The sequence below is a fragment of the Colletotrichum acutatum genome (assembly GCF_030867785.1).
Source record: "Colletotrichum acutatum strain CBS 112980 chromosome Unknown BDZ83scaffold_18, whole genome shotgun sequence".
Lineage (NCBI taxonomy): Eukaryota > Fungi > Ascomycota > Sordariomycetes > Glomerellales > Glomerellaceae > Colletotrichum > Colletotrichum acutatum.
In genome coordinates this window covers 501,578-521,244 of record NW_026849012.1, presented here as the reverse complement: position 1 = coordinate 521,244, position 19,667 = coordinate 501,578, and the positions used below count along the sequence as shown (strand labels likewise).

The window sequence follows — 19,667 nt, the reverse complement described above, 5'->3', positions numbered from 1 at the left end:
TCCGAGCGGCCGCTAAGCTTTCTTCCGGGACGCGGGCAAAGATGCGGAGGTCCTCCTTCGGCTGCGCCTGCGGCTGATCCTCGGCGGGGAGTGTGGCCTTCGGGCGGGCAGAGCTCTGGCAGCTCTGGCCGCTCCGGGTCGCCGCAGTGGTGTTGCCCGCCATCGGTGCGACGACAGCCGCCCAACTCCGGGCCGCTATTGGGCTTGTCTCGTGATTGATCAGTCTCTTGAGGGTTTGAATGACATAGGCAGTGGCTTCTTTCGCGATCTGCTTTCTAGAACCGTCAAAGCTGGCGACAACGCTGTCGACGGACCGTGCAATGGTCAGAAAGACGTCTTTCCGTGCCTCGTACTGTCTAGCTTCTTCTGCAAGGGCTGTCAAGACGGACCCTGTGGCAGATCCGCTCGGAGCAGATGCGGTAGAGGCTGCGGGCCCCTCGGCCGAGGTAGGGGCGTCGGTGGTGGCATCAAGCTGGCTTCCCGTTAGGCTGGGCCGGGTCGGCTGTGCCTCGGCGTCGCGGCGTCGCTTAGCTCTTGAGGTGGGGTTCGGCTCCGGAGGTGTCCCGGAGCCTGGTTCGGGGTCGGCTTGGTCGGCCGACATCAGTCCGGTGCCCGACGGCGGCTGTGAGGCCATCGCGGATGCGGGCTCCGGCAAGGGGAGGTGAAGAGTTTTCGGCTGTTAGTAATTTGGTGGTAGGCTCACTCATTCACTAACAGCAGATGCCAAGAAAAATTAGGCGAGAGGGAAGTTGTACTTCTAAGAGTGGTGAGTTGGACTTTTATGACCTGAGAACGAGATTGGTGTGTTGTGGGTTTTTCTTGCGACACCTCGCTCCGAGATTTCGTTGAAGCGCGAGAGTACTTAAAGGCTTCGAAAAGTCAAGTTTTCTCTCAGCTGGCTTCCTTTGAACAATGGCTAGGTAGTCGGTTTACCAGTGTTGTGTGGACCTTTCCCCTCTATCAACATTAAAGTTACGACCTATCTCTGCACGCCATTGATGAGTGTTGGATGAAGATGGAGGTGGATTTGAAATGTTAAGTAGGTGACAAAATCACTTGCCACTCTACCGGTATCCTCCCTAGCTCTTTTTCTATTATTTCTATTCCTATTATCCCTATTATCATTCGTCTTTTGAAGAGTATTCTCTAATGAATATACAAGAAATGATGAAAGTAGTATTAGAAATAATAAAAGGTAAAAAAAGAATAAGAATATTAGGTATAATAAGCAGGTAGGTAGGCGTTCTGATCTTCTTGACTAGCATCCTACTTTGTCACCTCCCTGAGTGTCGACCGATAACACCATAGGCGAGAGGGCAGGACGAATCTTCCGATAGGTCGTAGAGAGCACAGCTGCTTATATATCTGGGGAGCTTGCATGCTCATTGTTAAGTAACAATTGCAGCACAGTCAATGTTTGGTGTCAATTTTGCGAAGCTTGCTTCCCTGCTTGGCTCTATCTAGGGTATGACCAAAGGACTACCAACATGTATTGAGCCGCGATAGCATCAGGACAGGGAGCAAGTCTTCCGATGGCCCAGCCACCCAGAAGGCGAAATGACCACGCGCTGAGGATGGCCCATCACCTCTGCCGAGTGGCACGCGAAGCTTACATGTAGTTTGACGTGTCTCCCATGGTGCGCATGCCAGACAAGCATCATTTAGCCATTCGCTGATCGGGCGAAGGAAAGGGACCGGTATTAGACTGCCCCACATTAACCGCCCGAAAGCTTAGCAGAGGCGATGCAAGGAAGATCTTCCCGTAACTAGGGGGTGATGTCATATTCGTCGTCAATTTAGGCGGTGCGCCTCCCTGCTTGTGGTAAAGAAAGACACAAAAGATCCTACCCAAAAAGATCCTATTGATCGTAGGCTGACATTGGTCAATCTGAGAATGCGTGAGAGCGAACTGCCCTATGAGATGGGGTAGACTTGGCAGCTATCTGCGGCGCAGTCCGCGCAGCCCACGCAGCGATGTCAGGGCACGCCGCAGTTCTGCAGCTCATGCCTTCAGCGGCTTCGTTAAAGCAGTGATAACCAGGATCCCACGCTTATTTTATGGAGTGTAATATGCCAATATCTATAGAGCGAAAATTGCTATACAATCCGATCCCAATCTTGAGGCTATCGTAGTCAAAATCCAACCACGATCACAGCGTCAGACGTCTTGATCAATACCTCTACGTTGAACCTCGAACCCGTTACCTCACAATGTTCAAAAATTCCGAGATCCTAAGGGCCAGAGAGCAACAAGAAGAAGATAGAAAAAGGTTGAAAGAGGAAGTTGACCTTCGCGGCAAGCAGGGACAGGACACAACCAAGGGCGAACAAGTGTGGTATTCTCGCCGCGTCGACGACGGGTGTCTTTTACATTGGGCCATCATCACGCATGGCCAGAAACACGAGCTTCGCCTACCGAATGGCAGTGTCCCGAAGCCGAGGGACAAGGTGCCAGAGAGCGAAAAGACCAGTTCGTTCGAGCCTGCTCGGGTATATGAAGCGAGGGTGGTTGCATCGTCTTTGAAGGAAGAGATGAATAAGCTCAGGGCACTCAAGCTTTCGACACCGGCCAAGGGCTACCACACCCGCGACTACACCGTTTGTCAGATCGGCTGGACAACGTTGACAAAAGACGAAGTCAATACCGAATGGGCTGCGGCGCGCTCATCCATCGCAGCTGAGGATCTCGGATACGACGACTGCCGGGAGCTGCTCAAGAAATTCGGCGGCATCATCAAGAAACCTGAGGGATGCGCGCTAGACTACGACTGGTTCACGGAAAGTCTCGAGACGCCAACTCATAAACTCACCGAAATCACACCGGACAAGGCCGTCAAGGGGTTCCAAAACTCGATGCAGAACGGGCTGTGGGGTGTCGCTGCCTCGGGAGTGGGTGCCGGAATAGTGTACGGCGCTTACGAGGCTGGGAAACAGATGGATCCCTTGAGGAGCGGCGCCAATGCGGGCGGCAGTCTGGGTCCAGATTGTTGTTGCGCTGGTTGCTATTGCTGTACTGGTATGGCGGGTGATGGATCTTGTTGGGAGTTTTGCACGCATGCACCGTGTATGGCCTTGAGCGGTGGCTGCACCTGTTGATAGTCGGGTTCGTTTCCAAGATGGATGTTGTTCGATCGAGGTCGCTTTATGCATAGAGTACATAGCAAACGTAGAGTTCCTTCTAGCGGTTCTGAATTCTATACTACCTACAGTACCTAGTACCTTACTCCAAGTCTCCTGATACCGAGTGTTGTCAAAATCCCCAATGAATTGTCAGGATGAATGAAATTTTGAGCATGTAGGTTCAACAGGGGGTGTCGACGGTCGTCAAAGCGTGAGATTGTGTTGTTTGACATTACAAGTCTATGTGATAATGATGTTGTTCATTAAAGTGCTAAGTAGATTGGCGATCTCTGATGCTGGGGGCTCTTACTCTCGCCAACTGTCACAATGGATACCTAGAAGGGAATCTTGAAACCCGAGTGACGCAGGTTTTGGAAAACACCAGTAGGATCGTACTTGGTAGAAGCGGCCCTCAGCCTCTCAATGGAAGCCTCACCGTACGACGAGATGACATCTTGTACCTTGTGAGCATAGTTGAGGAAGATCCAACCCCAGTTCAAGTCCAGAGACGCGGCATAGGCCTCAACGTCCTCTGTATAAGCCTGGATGTACGGGAAGGAAATGGTTTCGTTCTCAGCTCCGTTGACGGCAAAGGTAATGAGGAACATGATGCCGTTGCCTCGGGTGATGTAGTGGTCCAGTCCCATGCTGTTGCCACCCATGGCGATGCCCTTGTCGACGATGGACTTGGTGATGGGCTGGAACATGCAGAGAGTGTTGAAGCCCGAGTCAGCACCGACAGCCTTCTCGAGATCCGCGTTGAGGGTGTAGAACTTCTCGACGGCGTAGTTCATGATCCGAGCATCGTTGTCGAATGCGAGCGTGAACCAGGCGTTGCGGAAGCCTGCAGGCTGACCAGAACCCAATTCGTTTGCGACGATAGAGATCAAGTCGACCTTGGTAGTGTCCTGGGTAATGTTGCCGGCGGCATAGTAGGCGTCAAAGGCAGGAGGCGCAACCTCGGCCAAGGTGTTCTCGATAGCGGCGTTGAGGATCATACCGCCGAGCTGGGGGAGGTACGCCCAGTAGACGATGGAGGAGCTGTTCTCATCCTTGTGAACGTTCTCCGTGAAGTCAACGAGGGCGTCGATGACTTTGGGTCCGGACTCCAGGTCGTAGATGAGGTTGCCTCCCCAGACCACAGGTTTTGTTGGGTCGGGGAAGTCAATGGCGTACATGTCGAAGCGGGTGACAAGGCCGAGGTTGGCGCCGGTCCCCTTGAGACCTTGCCACAGATCCGGGTTGGAAGTGGCATTGGCATTGACGATGGATCCATCAGCAAGGACCACCTCAAAGTTGGCAACTTGGTCACAGGCAAAACCGTGAGACGCCGAGTGGAAGGAGTTGCCGCCGCCAAGGATGAAGCCTCCAGTTCCGACGGTACCAGCACGACCACCCGTAACAACGACACCATAAGGGGCAAGAGTGTCGTAGACAGTCTGCCAGTGACCGCCGGGTCCGATGGAGGCGATCTTTGTGTCAGGGTTGTAGGTGGTGCTGTTGAAGAAGCCAAAGTCAATGGTCACACCGTCGTTGACACTGTTGGATCCAGCAAAGGAGCCGTGGCCACCGCCGCGAACGCCGAATGTGCAGTTAGATGCAGCGAGGGTGGTGATGATGGTCGAGACATCCTTGGCTGTTGAGGGTTGTGCGACACACCAAGGGTCCAGGGCAGCGGTGATGGACCAGTACGAGTCCATACGTTCCACGTACTCAGTGGAGTTGGGGAAGTAGATCTTGCCAGCGAGTCCTGGGGCCCTGTTCAATTTCATGCACTGGTCAAAGTCAGTAACATATTTCGGTTGTTTGCGAGGGAGGTGTGTCTGTAGCTAGGGGAACTCACGCATGCTGTCGACTGTGAGTAGCAAGTCGCAGCCGACGCGACTTCGAACAAAGCTGCTGCAGTGCACATCGCCATGATAGTAGACTTCATCATGGAGGCTGAACCGGATCGAAGATTGCCAAGGTCGGTTGATAGGACGGACGGGGAGAGTCTGGTGGCAAGACCGAGCACCAAAGCCAAGGAGTAACTTGTGTGAAAAAGACCGACGGGAGTGGGTTGCACTGACAGATGTGAACACGGAGGCAGACTTTCTACGATGAGCCGTCAGCTTGCCCTTATACTTACCCTGTCCAGAAGCAACTTCGGAGCTGCAAACCAGCATGGTGGATCGCTAGAGGTCCGACATGGAATATTGATCCTTGAAAGGGCCTGTACGAACGTAGGACTGAGATGAAGGTGGGATATTGCTGCCGTGATGCAGTAGTGTAGGATAGGATGCCCCCCTTAATGGCTGGCACCGTCCAGTTGTCATCGATTTGATGTTTGTCGGTCCAGTCTTACCTTCGGGCAAGGGTGGGTAGTATCCATTGCATGTGGCTAAGTTTACTGAAATCCTTGCGTTGGAGACTTGGCAAACATGCTTCTTTCCCCTGTCTGGCTGCACAGAATATCGTTGGTGCGATTTCAACCCCTGTTGCTCTTTTGCCTCTTTTTCATGCCATATCTTTCCACAACGTTGCTCGATGTTGTTGGAAGTAACCGAATACCATCCCAGTCACCGAGGCCCCGTCGTCCCCACCAGGATCCTGGGCCTTGCCGTCGGGGAAGAAATTGACTTGCTACCGGGCACTGGGGCTCGATCCCGCGCCCTCCGCGTAAGCCCATTCTTCTGGAAACCCTGATAACTTACAGGCATCGCGCCGACGACAACGGCCAGCCAACATCGCCTCGGCCATGGCCAGATGAAAACGCTTACTGACCCACGCTTCGACGGACTGAGCCGATCTCGGGGGTCAGGCCGCATCGAACGATTTAACCCCCGCCGTCATCCGGGGTAGCACATCGACGGCACGGATACGGGTGCTATCAGATACAATGCCACAATGCAAGGTACTAAAGGCATGCCAGGATCAAGTATGATCGATGTTCTCCATTTGGAAGGCTGAAGCTATCTCGTTCTCCGGAGTTTCCAGCAGCTTACCTATATCACTTCTACCAGCGAACCCACAAAACAGGCATCGATTGAACTTGATTTTGCCACAACTTCCTCTTACATCACGGCACGGGAAGCGGTTGGACCGGAGATCAAGTCCCGACAAGTGACAAGTGAGAGAAAATTCTGCAACTGACTCCCAGAACTTTTTAAATTGACTTGCAGCCTTTGGGAGCCAAGAACTGCAGGCAGGAGGCGCATATATGCGAATGCGTTTGAGCCTCGAGATAGGTAATCGAACGACCTGGCCGTCGGATCCGTCATGCGGTCGCTAAAGTTCCTCGTGCATTTCGCCAAAAGAGAGGATGGAGGATTTGTCTCGACTTCACAAGACCCTAGTTCCAACACAAGTAATCCCTGTGACCGAGCTTGTTGAGCGACAGTCAAAAGTGGAAACGTCAACAATTACGTGCTGTTCTTCGGGCCAGAATGCCGAATGAAGTGATATCGCGCAGAATTATCTTGGCCGACCACTAGTCAAGGGTATTGCGGCGTTGGTTCGAAGAGAAATCTGTGACTGCAGGACAGTGGAATAGGAACAGGGCCTTTTGCATCAGGAAGCACCAGGGGCGAAGATGTGGATTCCCTTCTTCCACCCTTCCAAGCTCACAGGCTTAACATGAACGTGTACATGCTTGCGAATCACACTCTAGATGCGATGTGCAAAGAGTGCCAGTGTTAAGGAGTCGAGAATGATACATGTTAAATTAATACTTCCACGGTTGCCCTCGTATCGTTTGATACATAACGACCATGGCGTCCGATAATACTTTTCATCCGAAGGATGTAATCTCCTTTAAGCCACCGGTCGCCCCCCAGACTTTACTGTGTTCCTGCGATTTGATCAACTTTCTTGAGTGACCCATTTTACCGCAAACTTCAGCACGAAATCAGCGAGTTTGGCCATTCGACTCGTAGTATTCAAGCCATGCCAGTGGTGAACGGCGTTGTCACTGTTCTTTCGCCTCCTGAAGGCTATGTGGTCAACTTCGACAACCCACAGCGGCAGGCTGTACCCGAAGCGTATTATGTAGCGGGATTTGGTACCCTCTTGAGTCTTTTGCTCATGGCGCAAAGACTCTATACGAAAGCCTTCTTGATCGGTCGGTTGCAGTGGGACGATGGTAAGAATACCCAACAAACAGCACTACGAGATTCCTTTCCTACACTATCCTGCATCATCGCTTTTTGCCTTTCCTCGTATCTTCAGCAGCGGCTTGGCAAGCTGTGTGGACTAACATTCGGTCTTGGCAGTCTTTCTTCTTCTGGCTTGGGTAAGTTCCAGTATCTCGGACACCGGGTTGCGACTTGCAGCCATATGCAGCCTCAAGCCCACCCACACAACGTCGACAAGCTTGATCAACTTGTGGGGATCAGTCTCGCTGACTGTATCTTAGTTCACATCCATCGCTACCATTGGGTTATGTGTTCGTGAGTGAATACGCCAAGCTGAGATGGTCGGCTAGGTTGTTGCTGACAAGCCCTCGGTAGATATGTTTGCATATGGGTCCGGAGGTGTCCACGGATGGGAGATCTCTGTCGAAAAGTACAACATATATATGATGGTAAGTGGAACAGAATCCTACCGTCTATTCATTCCGTTCTTGAAGGCCAGGATGCTATTTTGCGAGCTCAGTGTACTAACGTAATCGTCAACGCAGGATGTTTTCCTCGCCGCCGCCATCTATACCCTCTGTGGAAGTTTCGCCAAAGTCTCCCTCTTGATATTCTACTTTCGACTATCCCCTCAGAGATGGTTCAAACGAGCTGTGTGGATATCTCTTGCGATTATTGCCGGCTACAGCATTGGTATTTTCTTTGCTCTGGTATTCGCCTGTGATCCAATCGCAATGAGCTGGGACGTTACCGTCACAGAAGGCACTTGTATCAACCGACCATCACTATACATTGCGACCGCTGCGGCAAACATCATCTCAGACTTGATACTTTTCGCGCTTCCGATACCTATCGTTGTGAAGCTACAAATTCCGCGCAGGCAGAAAGTCGGACTGTTCTTCATTTTCGCCGTCGGGTCGCTGTAAGTTGGCATGGCCACTATCCTTGACGATGATGGTGCGCGTAAGAAGATCCTAGCGAAGCTTACACGGCGTATAGTACAGTTGTCACGTCGATCGTCCGTGTTTCTCTTCTTCCAGCTATGCTTACGAGTATGGACCAAAGCTGGGTAATCTCATGGGCCAGTTTATGGATGTGAGTGAAGCCCGGACTCCTTTGATTCTACCCTCGATGTCCGTAGCTGTATTTTCTGACAAATCGATCTTTCAGTATCGTTGAAGCGAATCTAGTCGTAATTTGCGCCTCTCTGCCGACCTTACGCAAGTTCTTCCGACACGTCGCACCCAAGATCATCGGCGAAAGCACATATGGCAAGGGAACCAAGACTGTCGGTGGTACTGGGAGTAAGCCCATGTCACGAATGACTATCGGTGGTACAAATGGAACGCGGAATAGGGCCGAGTATTCGCAATTCGATCGCGACAACAATGGCGAGGCGTTTGTGATGGCCAGCATGGGGTCCAATGAGCCAGTGACTATCGCGACTGGCCATAGCGAGGGTGACCCGGCAGAGGATGATTCATCAGAGAAAGCCATTATACGAGGAAACAATATTGTCCAAACGAAGACAATCACGGTGGAGTATAGCACTAAACAATGAGACTTCGGATCAAACGAAACGCAATATAGATGATTGGCTATCAGTGTGCAAGTACGCCTGATGTTAGCCACTTATCAAGGTACATTGATTGAATGAGAAAATTACCGAAGGCGTTATGGTGTAGTTATGTGAAGAAGTAACGCCATTTCTTAGACTTCAAGCCATCTTCACCTATGTCAGATTGAAATCCTCGGGAGCTTTGACGCAACCAGCCAACCTCAACTGCGGGAACAGAAAAGCGATCGACATTGAAGGCCCCCTTGCACATCCTGGTTCTCATTATAAAGGCCAATGCGAAGGAAAGCCTTTGTGGCATCGTAGAGCGGATAGCCACCCGACGGATCGTGCCGAAGACGCAATACCAAGGAGTTCCGCTGTGGGAATTACAGCATATACAGGGGACCAGGCCTATGAGCCCACCGCGAGAACCAACGGCTGATTGCCAGGTTATCCATATTAGCCAAGACAAAAAGATGGACAGTTGAGATCCAAACTTATCCTATTTGTCATTGATTTGTCTATAGATATATTTTCCGCTCCTGCATTTTAAAGCCCGCGTTTTAATTAGTTCTCTGCAGACCCTACGCTTGCTACTCGGCCGTCTTGCAAGGTGACAATCTTGTCGATGCCGCGGAGGGCCTGAGGACGGTGAACCACAGATATGATAGTATGATTAACGAACTCGCTCTCGATGATCTTAGTCATCATTTCTTCGGTTTCTTGGTCGACGGCACTGGTAGCTTCATCAAGAACCAGAACCTTGCTAGAGTTCTTCCTGACTATAGCGCGAGCTAGACACAACAACTGCTTTTGGCCCTTGGACAGTGGTAGGTTGGAGACATCCGTTTTGAGACCACCACTCAAGGAGATGGCTGACCATAGTGAGACCTTGGTCAGGGCGTCTATAAGGTCATCGTCCGACGGCACCTCATCTGCGCTCGAGTCGTCGCTGAAGGGGAAGAGATTCGTGCGCAGGCTTCCGGGAAAGAGAAGCGGTTCCTGCGGGATGGCAATAAGCGATCGACGAAGCACGTCGTTGGGAACGTTGCCAATGTCAAAACCATCGATCAGGATCTTGCCGGCATCGAGACCAAGAAGCTTGAAGATCGCAAGTGTGAGAGTCGATTTGCCACTACCTGTGCGCCCACAGATGGCAACCTTCTCTCCTGGCTGGATAGAAAGCGAGACTCCCTTTAGAACTGGTCTCGTTTCCGCGGAGTAAGATACTGTCACATTCTGTATCTCGACCTGACCTTGGGAAGGCCATTGGCGTGGGATATTGTCCGGCCCTTCAGCAATAGGCGTCGGTTCGATCGGTGTTCGAGATACGAAGGTTCGCAAACGAGAGATTGCTCCTAAAGATGTTTCAAGCTCCGTCCAAGAGGTAATGAGAGTTGCCAGAGATTGATTGAAGTTAAGCACATTGTAGAGCGCAATGGCAATGGCTCCAGTACTAGTTGCGTCCGGTATCATCATGGCCATCGAGACCAGCAATACTGCAATAGCACCGACAAGAATGTCGAGAACTAGAGTGAGCCAGCGCTGGATGCAAAACATCAGGTAGTACGGCCGTTGGGACTCATCCAAGAGTTCAAGTGAAGTTTCTCGGAAGGCAGTTTGCCAACCGAAGGCGCGGATGGTCGACAAGCCATCGATGGTCTCAATCAACTTGGTCAGAAGAGGAGCCTGCGCCTGAAGATCGAGGAACCGCATCTGGCGAGAAGTTCTCAGGTAGAAAGCTTGTAGGCAGTAGAGGGCGAGCAAAGCGAACGGGATGGCAGCTGCAAGATACTTGGCACCGATGACAATCAGGACGGCTCCTGCCAGACAATCGAGAACAGCTGAGAGGGATTAGCTGCGGATCTTAGCTGATACCCGGGACGAGTCACTGACCGATTGAGGTCATGAACAACGCTGTAGGAAGATCTCGGTCAATATGCGACAGGTCCTGGCTGAACCTGTAAAACATGTTAGGCATCTACAGCTTTAGACCTCATTCTGGTATATTTACCTGTTAATCAAGTCGCCAGTGTCTGTTGATCCAAAGAACGACAACGGTGCCCTATAAAGAAGTAAGCCACGATGTGCACCACAGTCTGGCAAAATGTGACCCACCTCATGACAGACTGGAGAAGTGTCCAGTGCAAGCTTTGAGAAGACTTAGGCACGATCAGAACAAACATTATCCTGTGAGCTTCTGTTAGCAGAGTCGGAATTGTTAGTTGGCAGGAATATGCTTTGGCAACGTACCAGATATTGACGCCAATAACAAACAAGCCCACGACAGAAATCGCAGAGTAGACTCCAAAGTAAAAGCCTGTGTCTGATGAGCCAGTCCTTGCGTCCTCTTCCGTCCAGATCTTGAGCCAAATTTCTATCAGAGGTCAGAAACCATGGTCGATACAAGTATTTGAAGAGAACGTAAACTTACGAGGGAAGACTCGGAAGAAGCAGTCGAAAATCAAGGATATTGCACCAGCAGAGCCATACCACCAACCGATGGACTTCAGGTAGTACCAGTAGAGCGTAGTGTCACCCGCCTTTCTCAAGAGGTCCTGCTCTGATTCAGCCTCTACCCCTTTGGTTTGTGGTTGACTTTGCTGTCGAGATTTTGCGACTGAGATTGTCTCAGCGTCCTTCGCATCTTTGGGCTGCGCATCCTCGAAAGAAAGGCTCTGAAGATAGGCGCTCTCCCGAATAGTGTCAAAATTGCCTTGGCTGGCAATCTGCCCGTCATCGCCCAAAATGAGGACTTGATCCGCGAATTTGAGATATTTCACTTCATACGGTGTGAGTCAACGGCCTGGTTAATAAAAGTTTGAGATGTACACTTGTGTTTCCACTTACATGAGTGTGTTGTCAGGATCACGGTTGCGCCATATTGGCGGACAAGGCCTCGTGAGCTGAAAAGACAGTCCCAGATGTGAGTCTGGGTTGCGTTATCCAGTCCACTCAACGCATCATCAACAACTAGGACATGCTTTCTGGAGAACACTGCTCGCGCCAGAGCCTGTCAAAGCCAGTGAGCGACTATGCACGATTGCCAACAAGATGAAGGGGATCAACTCACAACCCGTTGCTTTTGGCCCCCGCTCAGGGATTGGCCTTTGCTTCCTACCACTGTGTGATCTCCGTTTGCTAGCTGAGAGAAGTCGGGCACGAGAGCGCAAGCGTGTACAACCCTTTCGTACCAGTCCTCATCGGTCGGTGTTTCGCCAAGAATGTTTTCCTTGACGGTTGCTGTCGTCAGCCAGGTTGTCTGAGCACAATACGCTACAGGACCTTTAAGAGTCTTGACCGATCCGGCAGTCGGAAGTTCGCCGAGAAGCCCCCGAAGGAGTGTCGTCTTTCCCGAGCCAATTCTACCAATCACGATAGTCATAGTTGAAGCGGCGATGCGGAGGTTGATGTCGTGCAGAATGGGCTCTTCGTCGACCTTGAGTCTAAACGAACCGTTCTGAACTGTCGCAACATCTCTCTGCTCGGAAGATGGCCCGGACGTCGTTTTCGTTCGCATTGTATGCATCTCTATGCCATTATCAGTTTCGGCGTAGCCACGGTCGCTAGGGTGGTTTGCAGCTTCAAGGAATTCAGGATTTGTGACCGTTGATGGCCTACCCTGTTCGAGGAAGGCTTGGATCCGTTCGAAACTTCCCAAAGATGCCACCAAGCTAGGTACCGAGGTGATCAGCTGCGCAAGAGGCCCAGCGATTAGGTCGATGATGGTAAGCGAGGTGAAGACCGTGGCGATAGACAGTGACAACCCGGCATTGATCTTTTGCGCAAGAATGGCAAGGCCAAAAGTGACAACGGGACCAATCATTGACGGGGCATTGCCTGAATACCAGGATGTCAGCTTATGATTAAAACACTTAATCAGAGATTCAAGCTTACCAAGCATATTCATATAAGTGATGAACCGGCGATACTGTTTTGCTCTGCGCAGCTCTGCCACTCTCAGATCTTGAATCGCACGCTGAAGGTAGTCTACCATTCCTAGCATCTTCGTCTCCTTAATTGCACCAAGAACATCCGAAGTGACTGTAATGCGCTTCTGGATTTCTTCGTTCCAAATCTTCGAGGCTCGAGGCATAAGTTTCGACAACCTCGCCATACCAATTGTGCAAGCTCAAGTCGATGTCAGATCAAGAGTATCATACTTCGGTTCAAGGTTGATTGCAGTTGCTTACCGATGATGGTTACAGCCGGTCCCACGCTTCCGAGGCCAAGCTGTCTTTGAAGTAGCCATATGGCAATGCCTATCTCAATGGGATTTGCCCACACCTCATGGATCGTTTCAAATGACCTGCAGATGGTTCTCACGTCGGTGCTGACCAAGGTCAATGGTGCAGACGAATCGCTGGCCTTCGCTGTATCTAGCTCGAGGTTATTGGACATAATGAGAGACACCAAAGATCCACGGATTATTGTGATGTAACGGAAGAGCTTGTGTTGGTAGAAACCCGTCGACAACTAACATAAGACAAGCCATGTTAATGGAGAGTACCTCAAACGAGCAGCATTACTGTGACCTACCGCGTTGCCCAGGTAGACTAAGCCCGTCGCAGCTATCAGACCGTATCCAACAGACTTGGAATCAGATCCTCGGTCTCCATCGACGTACTTGATGATTCGGTTGATGAGGAAAGGTTGCGAAAACTTGAATCCAACCAGGACGAGTCTGGGTACCGCCGTGACTAGCAAAGCCATCTTCGTCGTGCTGAAAATCGAGCGTAACAAGGCCAGCTTTCCGTGCCCTCTTCGTTGATTCCACGCGATGTTGAGTTTTTGGAGCAGGTATTCAGACCGCATATCATCATCGATGGCGTAGAGTGTCGACGGAGATAAGGTGGCCTTGAAGCCTCTTCCCAGCAAGCTGTTGAGCCACCAAAAGAAACCGCGGGCGACGATGCCGCTCGTGGCCTCGGGGCTCAAGTGGCGCAGAGCAGCGAGGAGGAATGTGCGTTTGCCTTGCACTTCGAGAACAAACATTGTCAACTTCAATGCCAGCGCTGCGCTGGAGACGCTGGCCAGGTTGTGCAATCCGGGGAGCAGCCATAGTGTGCGGCATTGCACGGCGTCGAAGATCAGTGAGAACGCCAGGTAGACGCAGATTGTGGTGGATGGTCGAATAGATCGGAGATGCTCTGCATGGCTCAGCAGAGTGAGGGCCAAGGCATCTAGAACACCGAGGACTGCGGCAGCGACGGAGACGCGGTTAGAGATCGGTGCTTGCGTCCATAGCGCGAGTGAGACGATTTGAAGTCCACCAAAGATGATGCAGGTGGCGATCTTTGCGACATTCGAAGGATGTCGTAGGACTTTGCGGCGTTGGTGAAGAAGTTGCTGTAGCCGGAAAGGGAGGGCTAGAAGCAGTACTGCAGACGGGCCAATATTGAGGATAGATTGTTCGAAGAGGAGGGTGAAGTCGAATCGATCGCTGCATATGGGTTCAGGGGGGCCGAAAGACCCCTCGCATTCGGCGATGGTCGTGAAGTTGTCCATAGCCGCTGCGACGATTGATGAAGTTGCAAGTCGATGGTTTAGGAACCTCTTGTTGGACGAACTTGCCTGGTGTTTTACTATGCGGTGCTGCCGATTAAGCCAAGGATCCCTTGATGCGCCTAGGCGACAAGTTTGGGGTGTTATCGTAAGTTCGCATGGAGTCAGGGTCCATACTGCTTCAAGACGCGAGGAATCTTGCGAGTCGGACTATGACTCGCAATCTGGCGCGACAATAGCGACAGTGCTGCTAGTGCTTGAAGGGCATCAAGACTTCAAGATTTGTTTCTTGAGCACTGGGCCACTAGCACCTGGATGAGACCTGATCATCGATTCTCGGGTTGGTCACGAATTACACGTTGAATCATTGATCTTGTCAAGCCGCACGAGAGATTTCACGCTTGTTCGGGCGGCTGAATGCGACTCCCGAGATTGGGGGACGAATGTAAGAACGATCACCAAACAGGAAGGTCATCTGAACATGGAAATGAATTGCAATGCGCTAAGGAAGTCGCTCAAGCTCCAGGCGTTCGTGCCGAGATCCGGTTGAGTGCTCTGGGGGCTTAAGCTGCTGCCAGACAAGCTTGGGTTAACGCAGACGTGGGTACAAGCTGCGCGTCTGGCTACGAGTTTTCAGGGATCAATGAACCTTAAGTGCTGAGGCTATCCTGGCCTGGACGTGATTGCACCGTATTCAAAGTCTTCACAAATCACAGAGACGATGATGACAAGTCAATTACAGCCATAATCGCGGCACGATGTTGAAGTGTCACCCACCAAGGCAAGGCAGGTAATCAGTACGGAGTAGCCCGTCGGGTCAGAAAGCTTGTCTGTCAGGCGAGAATTACCGAGGTTTACATACTAGGCTAGGATACCTTAACCTAAAACAATTGAGCGAGTCTCTTAAATCTCCACCACCACTCGATGTAGACACGCTGCCGAAACTCTGGAAGGTCGTTTATCCAGGCAATTTGACGATGTCTTCGACCACCTTCTCGGCAGCAACAACAATGCCAGCTTGCGGGTTCGCTGTGAAGATCCCATTGAGTATTCCTGCGTCGACAATGTGCAGGTTTCTCGTTCCGTAAACCTGCGCGTTAAGATCAACAACGGATTTACCACCTTCGAGAGCAGAGTCGGTTCCAAGACGGGTGGTTCCGACCCAGTGATTAGCGGTGCGGCCAATATCCACTGCCAACTATTCACATGATATATTCAGCTTGCTTTCATATCGAATTCCGTAGAAGAAGTGCGATTTACTCACATTTTGGACGTAGTCTCGCACGTCTTGACCAGGGGCGGGGTTGATCATTGTAGCCCCAGGAATGGAAGAAATTGCCCTGACAACTCCACCTACGGTAGTTACAACAGCCTCAAAGTCGTGATTCCCTTCATCATTGAAGTAAGGAAGTACGCTGACATCCATATTGAGGGACGAGTTGATTGTGACGCGACCTCTCGAAGTCTTGCCTAGTCCAAGGGCAGCTGCCATGCCAGAAGTATCTGTGGCGATCAGTGATGGTCATCCGAGAGCAGAGAGATGACTACCCACTGTATGCCCTGCCTCTTTGCGGCCCGCCGACATAGCTCGTCCATTGAAACCATCTTTCGATGTCGTCCTCTCCTTTAACCGCATCCCAGAAGACGGGGTTGATGTTCGGGGCTGCTTGTGTCAGTATGCCTGATCGGTTGGCTGCACGATTACTGTTAGTCAATAAAGTCAACCCATCTCGAACGGGAAGGTCTGCTATCTCACTCAAGTATGCTGCGGCGTCATCCGAAATAGGGTTGTTGTAAGCGCTGTTGAAGTCGTAGTTGACTATGTCCGGGTGCTCGAAGAGAATGTTTGTCTAAGAATAATCAACTTAGTTATACTATGGAGGGTTCTTTGAAGTAAGTCTTACGTTCAAATGGTCGTCGAGGCTGTAACCGACCGGAAGATCAATTCACTGGGTAGAGTCGATGAGAACGTCGCCTTCAGCTTTCTGGACAGTCTCTAGCTGATCTTTCGGGCCAATCCCACCTATAGAGACTGTCAGCAGTCATCTCACCATTGGAGTGAGGGGGGAACACTCACTTCGAAACAGGATCTTGGCTGAGCCAAATACTCCAGCAGAAAGAATAACTCGGCCGCCGGCAGCAAGCTTGACGGTGCCATGGTAACCGCCCTCACCGGCAGGCTCTACTTGCACACCAGTGATGCTATCTCCCCTTCTCTCCACTCTGGTGACGAGTGTGTTCGTCCAGAGTTTGAAGTTGTCACGAGCTGCTGCTGACGCAAGGTAAGTTTCCAAGAGCCCACCTCGCTCACCATGCTGGAAAAAGTACTCTGATTGAGAGACGGCTCTCCTCTTAGCATCTGGCTCATTGTTTGCGTTAACGATGATCCATCCGTTTTCAACGAGCCCCTTATTAGGTCGTTGGCCTCACGGTTGTACAAGATACCATCGCTGGAAGGGACATCAGTCAAGGGAACACGCTGAAAGACTCGGTCTGTGGCAGCAGACAGGTCCTTAGCTTTCCACCCATCATGAAACTGTGTATTCCAGTCCAAGCTTTGAGGCTACGGAACATAAGCTACAGCCTACGAAGACCGAACCAGAAGAAAAGCAAGGATGCACTTACCTTGAACCAAAGGCCCGCGTTGATAGCAGATCCACCGCCGAGAACACAGCCTGCCATGGGAACGACATCCGGACATTTGATGCCAGCGCTATCTTGCCATATCTGGCCGTAAAGCCCAGGAACGTCGAACCTTGTAAGATTCGAATTCTCAAGCCAGGCCCCTCTCCGCCCTACACACAATTGTCAGAGCTTGGTGCCGCAGTTAGCCCAGCGATCTTTATTGACTTACTTCCGCCCCATCTGAAAGAAGATGGAGGTTCTCTTTCGATCAGAAGCACACTCTTGCCGCTAGCAGACAGCTTATCAGCAGCGACGATTCCTCCCGGGCCACTGCCCACAACGATGTAGTCATAGGTATCATCGGGGACAGTCGCAGCAAGTAGTGTCATTGACACTTGTCAAATGGTCAGCTATGTGGTCTGACTCGAAATTCAAGAACGTACACTGAGCCAGAGCAAGGCCCGAAAGACCCGAGAAGAGTTTCTTTATCATGCCCGTTACAGCGACTCGAGGCGAGACAACATGCACCTTGTTGTGAGAGGAGAGTTTTGGAAGGTGGCACACAAATCCAAGTCGAAATAATGGAAGCACATGGCTTTCAATCTGAGTTGAAATCAGACTGGTGTACGGGGCCGAGCAGTCGGCGTCTCGAACTTGGGAATCAGGGGGCAGGGGACTATAATACCGAAATCGTCCCGGAGAGTAATGCCACTGCACATGCCGGTACTTAGCTGATCAGTTTCCAGGCAACCGTTCGAGTTAGTGTGCACTTTCCGGGGCTGTAAATTGCCGTGACATTGAAGATAGTCCATACATTGCCCTCGCAACCTTGAGACTTGACAGAACGAATTAACTCCGTCAATTTGTTGTTCATCTTGGTAGAGACACTTGGAATAGTATCGTCTACCGCCGATAGAAAAAGATCTAAACGGTCACCTCCTTCTTTCAATATCTGGCCAGAACGTTAGGCATTCCCCAAGACTGCAGTAGCTGGGCGCTGTCCGGCAGGTCTACTGTCTCACTGCTTGGTAACAGGGTTGCTTGACGGGACTTCAATCCTGCGCTTTTGGCTCATGGGTAACATATCATGTGGGATGGAATCAATCTTGTAGTGTCTAATACTCAAGGAGCGCGGCATTGTATGTCTCCGAGATCCCGACGGAGACTTAGCACGGCCAAAGATCGAAACAGCCACTCTATTTAGACATGGTAAGACACATTAGGCAGCAATAAAAGTCTGTCGAAGTGAACAAATCGTAAGCTTAAATTCATCAAGCTTCAATGATAAAACCCACGCACAAGCACGTGAGAATAGGTATTCGGACACTGTCTAATTTCCTTCTCAAACGCTTGACTTTGCCTTGTGGGAAGAAATAAAAGGAGGTCTACTTCCATCGGCCCTACACTTTCCGGTGGCATAAGATATGAGCCCCGACCTATCTTGGTAACAAAAGGTTTCAATACTGACCAGGAGCAGTGAGACCTTGATGATACAAGACCAATCAGTCGTCAGATCCGTCAAAAACTTCAAAATGAAAGGGACGAGACTCGAACTCGCGCGGGTTGCCCCACCAGGAAACAGATGTTAAGCTGACCTTAACCTGGCGCCATAACCAACTCGGCCACCCTTCCGAATGTTGGATGTCCATTTCAAAATCTGTGTATATGTTGCCGGTCTGTGTGTTAGTGAGCTCGTGTGCTTTGTATGCGCCGCGCTGACGACCGCCTCATAACATTGAAGCTCCCCCTCAAGTTCGTATCCCAATCCACTGGAGACGTTTTGCCGCATAATCAGCAATCACTTGCGTTCGGCGTAATCACACTCTCTGGCAGTCTGCAGAGGCATGGAATGCTGAATAAGAACGCGCCTGCAGCGACCGACCCGCGACCAGACTTCCTGCATATAAGAAAATGCCGATGCATCCAACCATTCCGTGCACAAGTCCGCTCACAGCTGAAGTACCAGTCTTATGTCAGGAATAGGAAGAATACTTTTGTTGGACACTGAGAATATCTGTGATTGAGTTGAGCGCTGAAGATGTTTACCCTGTCCAGAGCATCGTCGCACGGTCCAGCGCTACTAAGCAGCTTACCACAGCCCTATGATGGCCTGGACCACGCCGTCGAGCCCTGAAATTCCCCAGACTTGGCGCCACAGTCCCCGGAGAACTCAAGCGTGACTTGTTTGTACACGGATTATGGGAAGGAGTGTTTGGGGGGGGGAGAACATCCCTCAATTACCAGAGGAATTCAGAAATGAATGGCTTAATTCTCACTGAATTGGCATTGACGTTGGAAATGAGGTTGGACACCGACATGGAGATCTCAAACCTTATTTGAACAAAGCATGGAGGTGGGATGTAGCCGAGCTGAAGAAGGCAACAGTGAAGGTTTGAGACATCTGATTGTCACCAGACGAAGCGTGCAGGCACGCGGGGCCCAGCCGGCTGGCTCACTACATGGTTCCGACGCCAACAGGCGGCAACACCCCTTCGATCACAGATGGTGCGCAAATCTTTCCCATTCCTGTGGCACGTATTCTAGAGTGAAGCTATCTCATTTGAACTGATGTCTGTTTCCGTTTTCAGTCGACACCCGATTGCACCCACACATTCTCACAGCGCCGGTTGAAGGCAAGACAAATGCTCGGAAATCTAGAGCGCCGTGAGCGGTAGCACTAATTTTGTAGATCCGATCGTGGAGACGATAGTCATGCCATCTCCTCGGGCCGGCCGCATAGGTTGGAC

The 19,667-nt window shown here is 51.1% G+C and overlaps 5 protein-coding genes and 1 non-coding gene across 6 annotated transcripts; 2 read left to right on the top strand and 4 right to left on the bottom strand.

Moving 5' to 3' along the window:
- The first annotated feature begins 1,849 nt into the window (after positions 1-1,849).
- On the top strand, positions 1,850-3,213 carry BDZ83DRAFT_610008 (uncharacterized protein). The gene has a single exon (XM_060507573.1). The coding sequence runs from the start codon at positions 2,212-2,214 to the stop codon at positions 3,094-3,096; it is 885 nt and encodes a 294-aa protein (XP_060368422.1). The 5' UTR covers positions 1,850-2,211; the 3' UTR covers positions 3,097-3,213.
- Positions 3,214-3,455: 242 nt separating this feature from the next.
- On the bottom strand, positions 3,456-5,038 carry BDZ83DRAFT_749360 (FAD binding domain-containing protein; the record flags this gene model as incomplete). Its single annotated transcript, XM_060513753.1, has 2 exons — positions 3,456-4,895; positions 4,964-5,038. 2 exons carry the CDS (start codon positions 5,036-5,038, stop codon positions 3,456-3,458), a joined length of 1,515 nt encoding a protein of 504 aa, XP_060368421.1.
- Positions 5,039-7,044: 2,006 nt separating this feature from the next.
- On the top strand, positions 7,045-8,793 carry BDZ83DRAFT_570950 (uncharacterized protein; the record flags this gene model as incomplete). Its single annotated transcript, XM_060504357.1, has 7 exons — positions 7,045-7,240; positions 7,371-7,390; positions 7,514-7,547; positions 7,608-7,681; positions 7,778-8,154; positions 8,232-8,327; positions 8,403-8,793. 7 exons carry the CDS (start codon positions 7,045-7,047, stop codon positions 8,791-8,793), a joined length of 1,188 nt encoding a protein of 395 aa, XP_060368420.1.
- A 66-nt stretch (positions 8,794-8,859) lies between these two features.
- On the bottom strand, positions 8,860-13,626 carry BDZ83DRAFT_610002 (ABC transporter). The gene is made up of 11 exons (XM_060507572.1): positions 13,330-13,626; positions 12,984-13,266; positions 12,688-12,921; positions 11,864-12,630; positions 11,641-11,803; positions 11,225-11,572; positions 11,044-11,167; positions 10,909-10,980; positions 10,805-10,855; positions 10,687-10,751; positions 8,860-10,634 (listed from the first exon to the last, which is right to left on the bottom strand). Exons 1-11 carry the CDS (start codon positions 13,603-13,605, stop codon positions 9,358-9,360), a joined length of 3,660 nt encoding a protein of 1,219 aa, XP_060368419.1. The 5' UTR covers positions 13,606-13,626; the 3' UTR covers positions 8,860-9,357.
- Positions 13,627-15,253: 1,627 nt separating this feature from the next.
- Positions 15,254-17,309, bottom strand: BDZ83DRAFT_717220 (cellobiose dehydrogenase; the record flags this gene model as incomplete). Its single annotated transcript, XM_060511922.1, has 10 exons — positions 15,254-15,493; positions 15,560-15,798; positions 15,848-15,988; positions 16,052-16,145; positions 16,200-16,218; positions 16,246-16,318; positions 16,373-16,654; positions 16,726-16,858; positions 16,921-17,090; positions 17,150-17,309. The coding sequence occupies 10 exons, from the start codon at positions 17,307-17,309 to the stop codon at positions 15,254-15,256; spliced, it is 1,551 nt and encodes a 516-aa protein (XP_060368418.1).
- Positions 17,310-18,453: 1,144 nt separating this feature from the next.
- BDZ83DRAFT_t79 lies at positions 18,454-18,552 on the bottom strand. Its single transcript has one exon. It is a non-coding gene; the product is annotated as a tRNA-Leu (tRNA).
- Between the last annotated feature and the right edge of the window lie 1,115 nt (positions 18,553-19,667).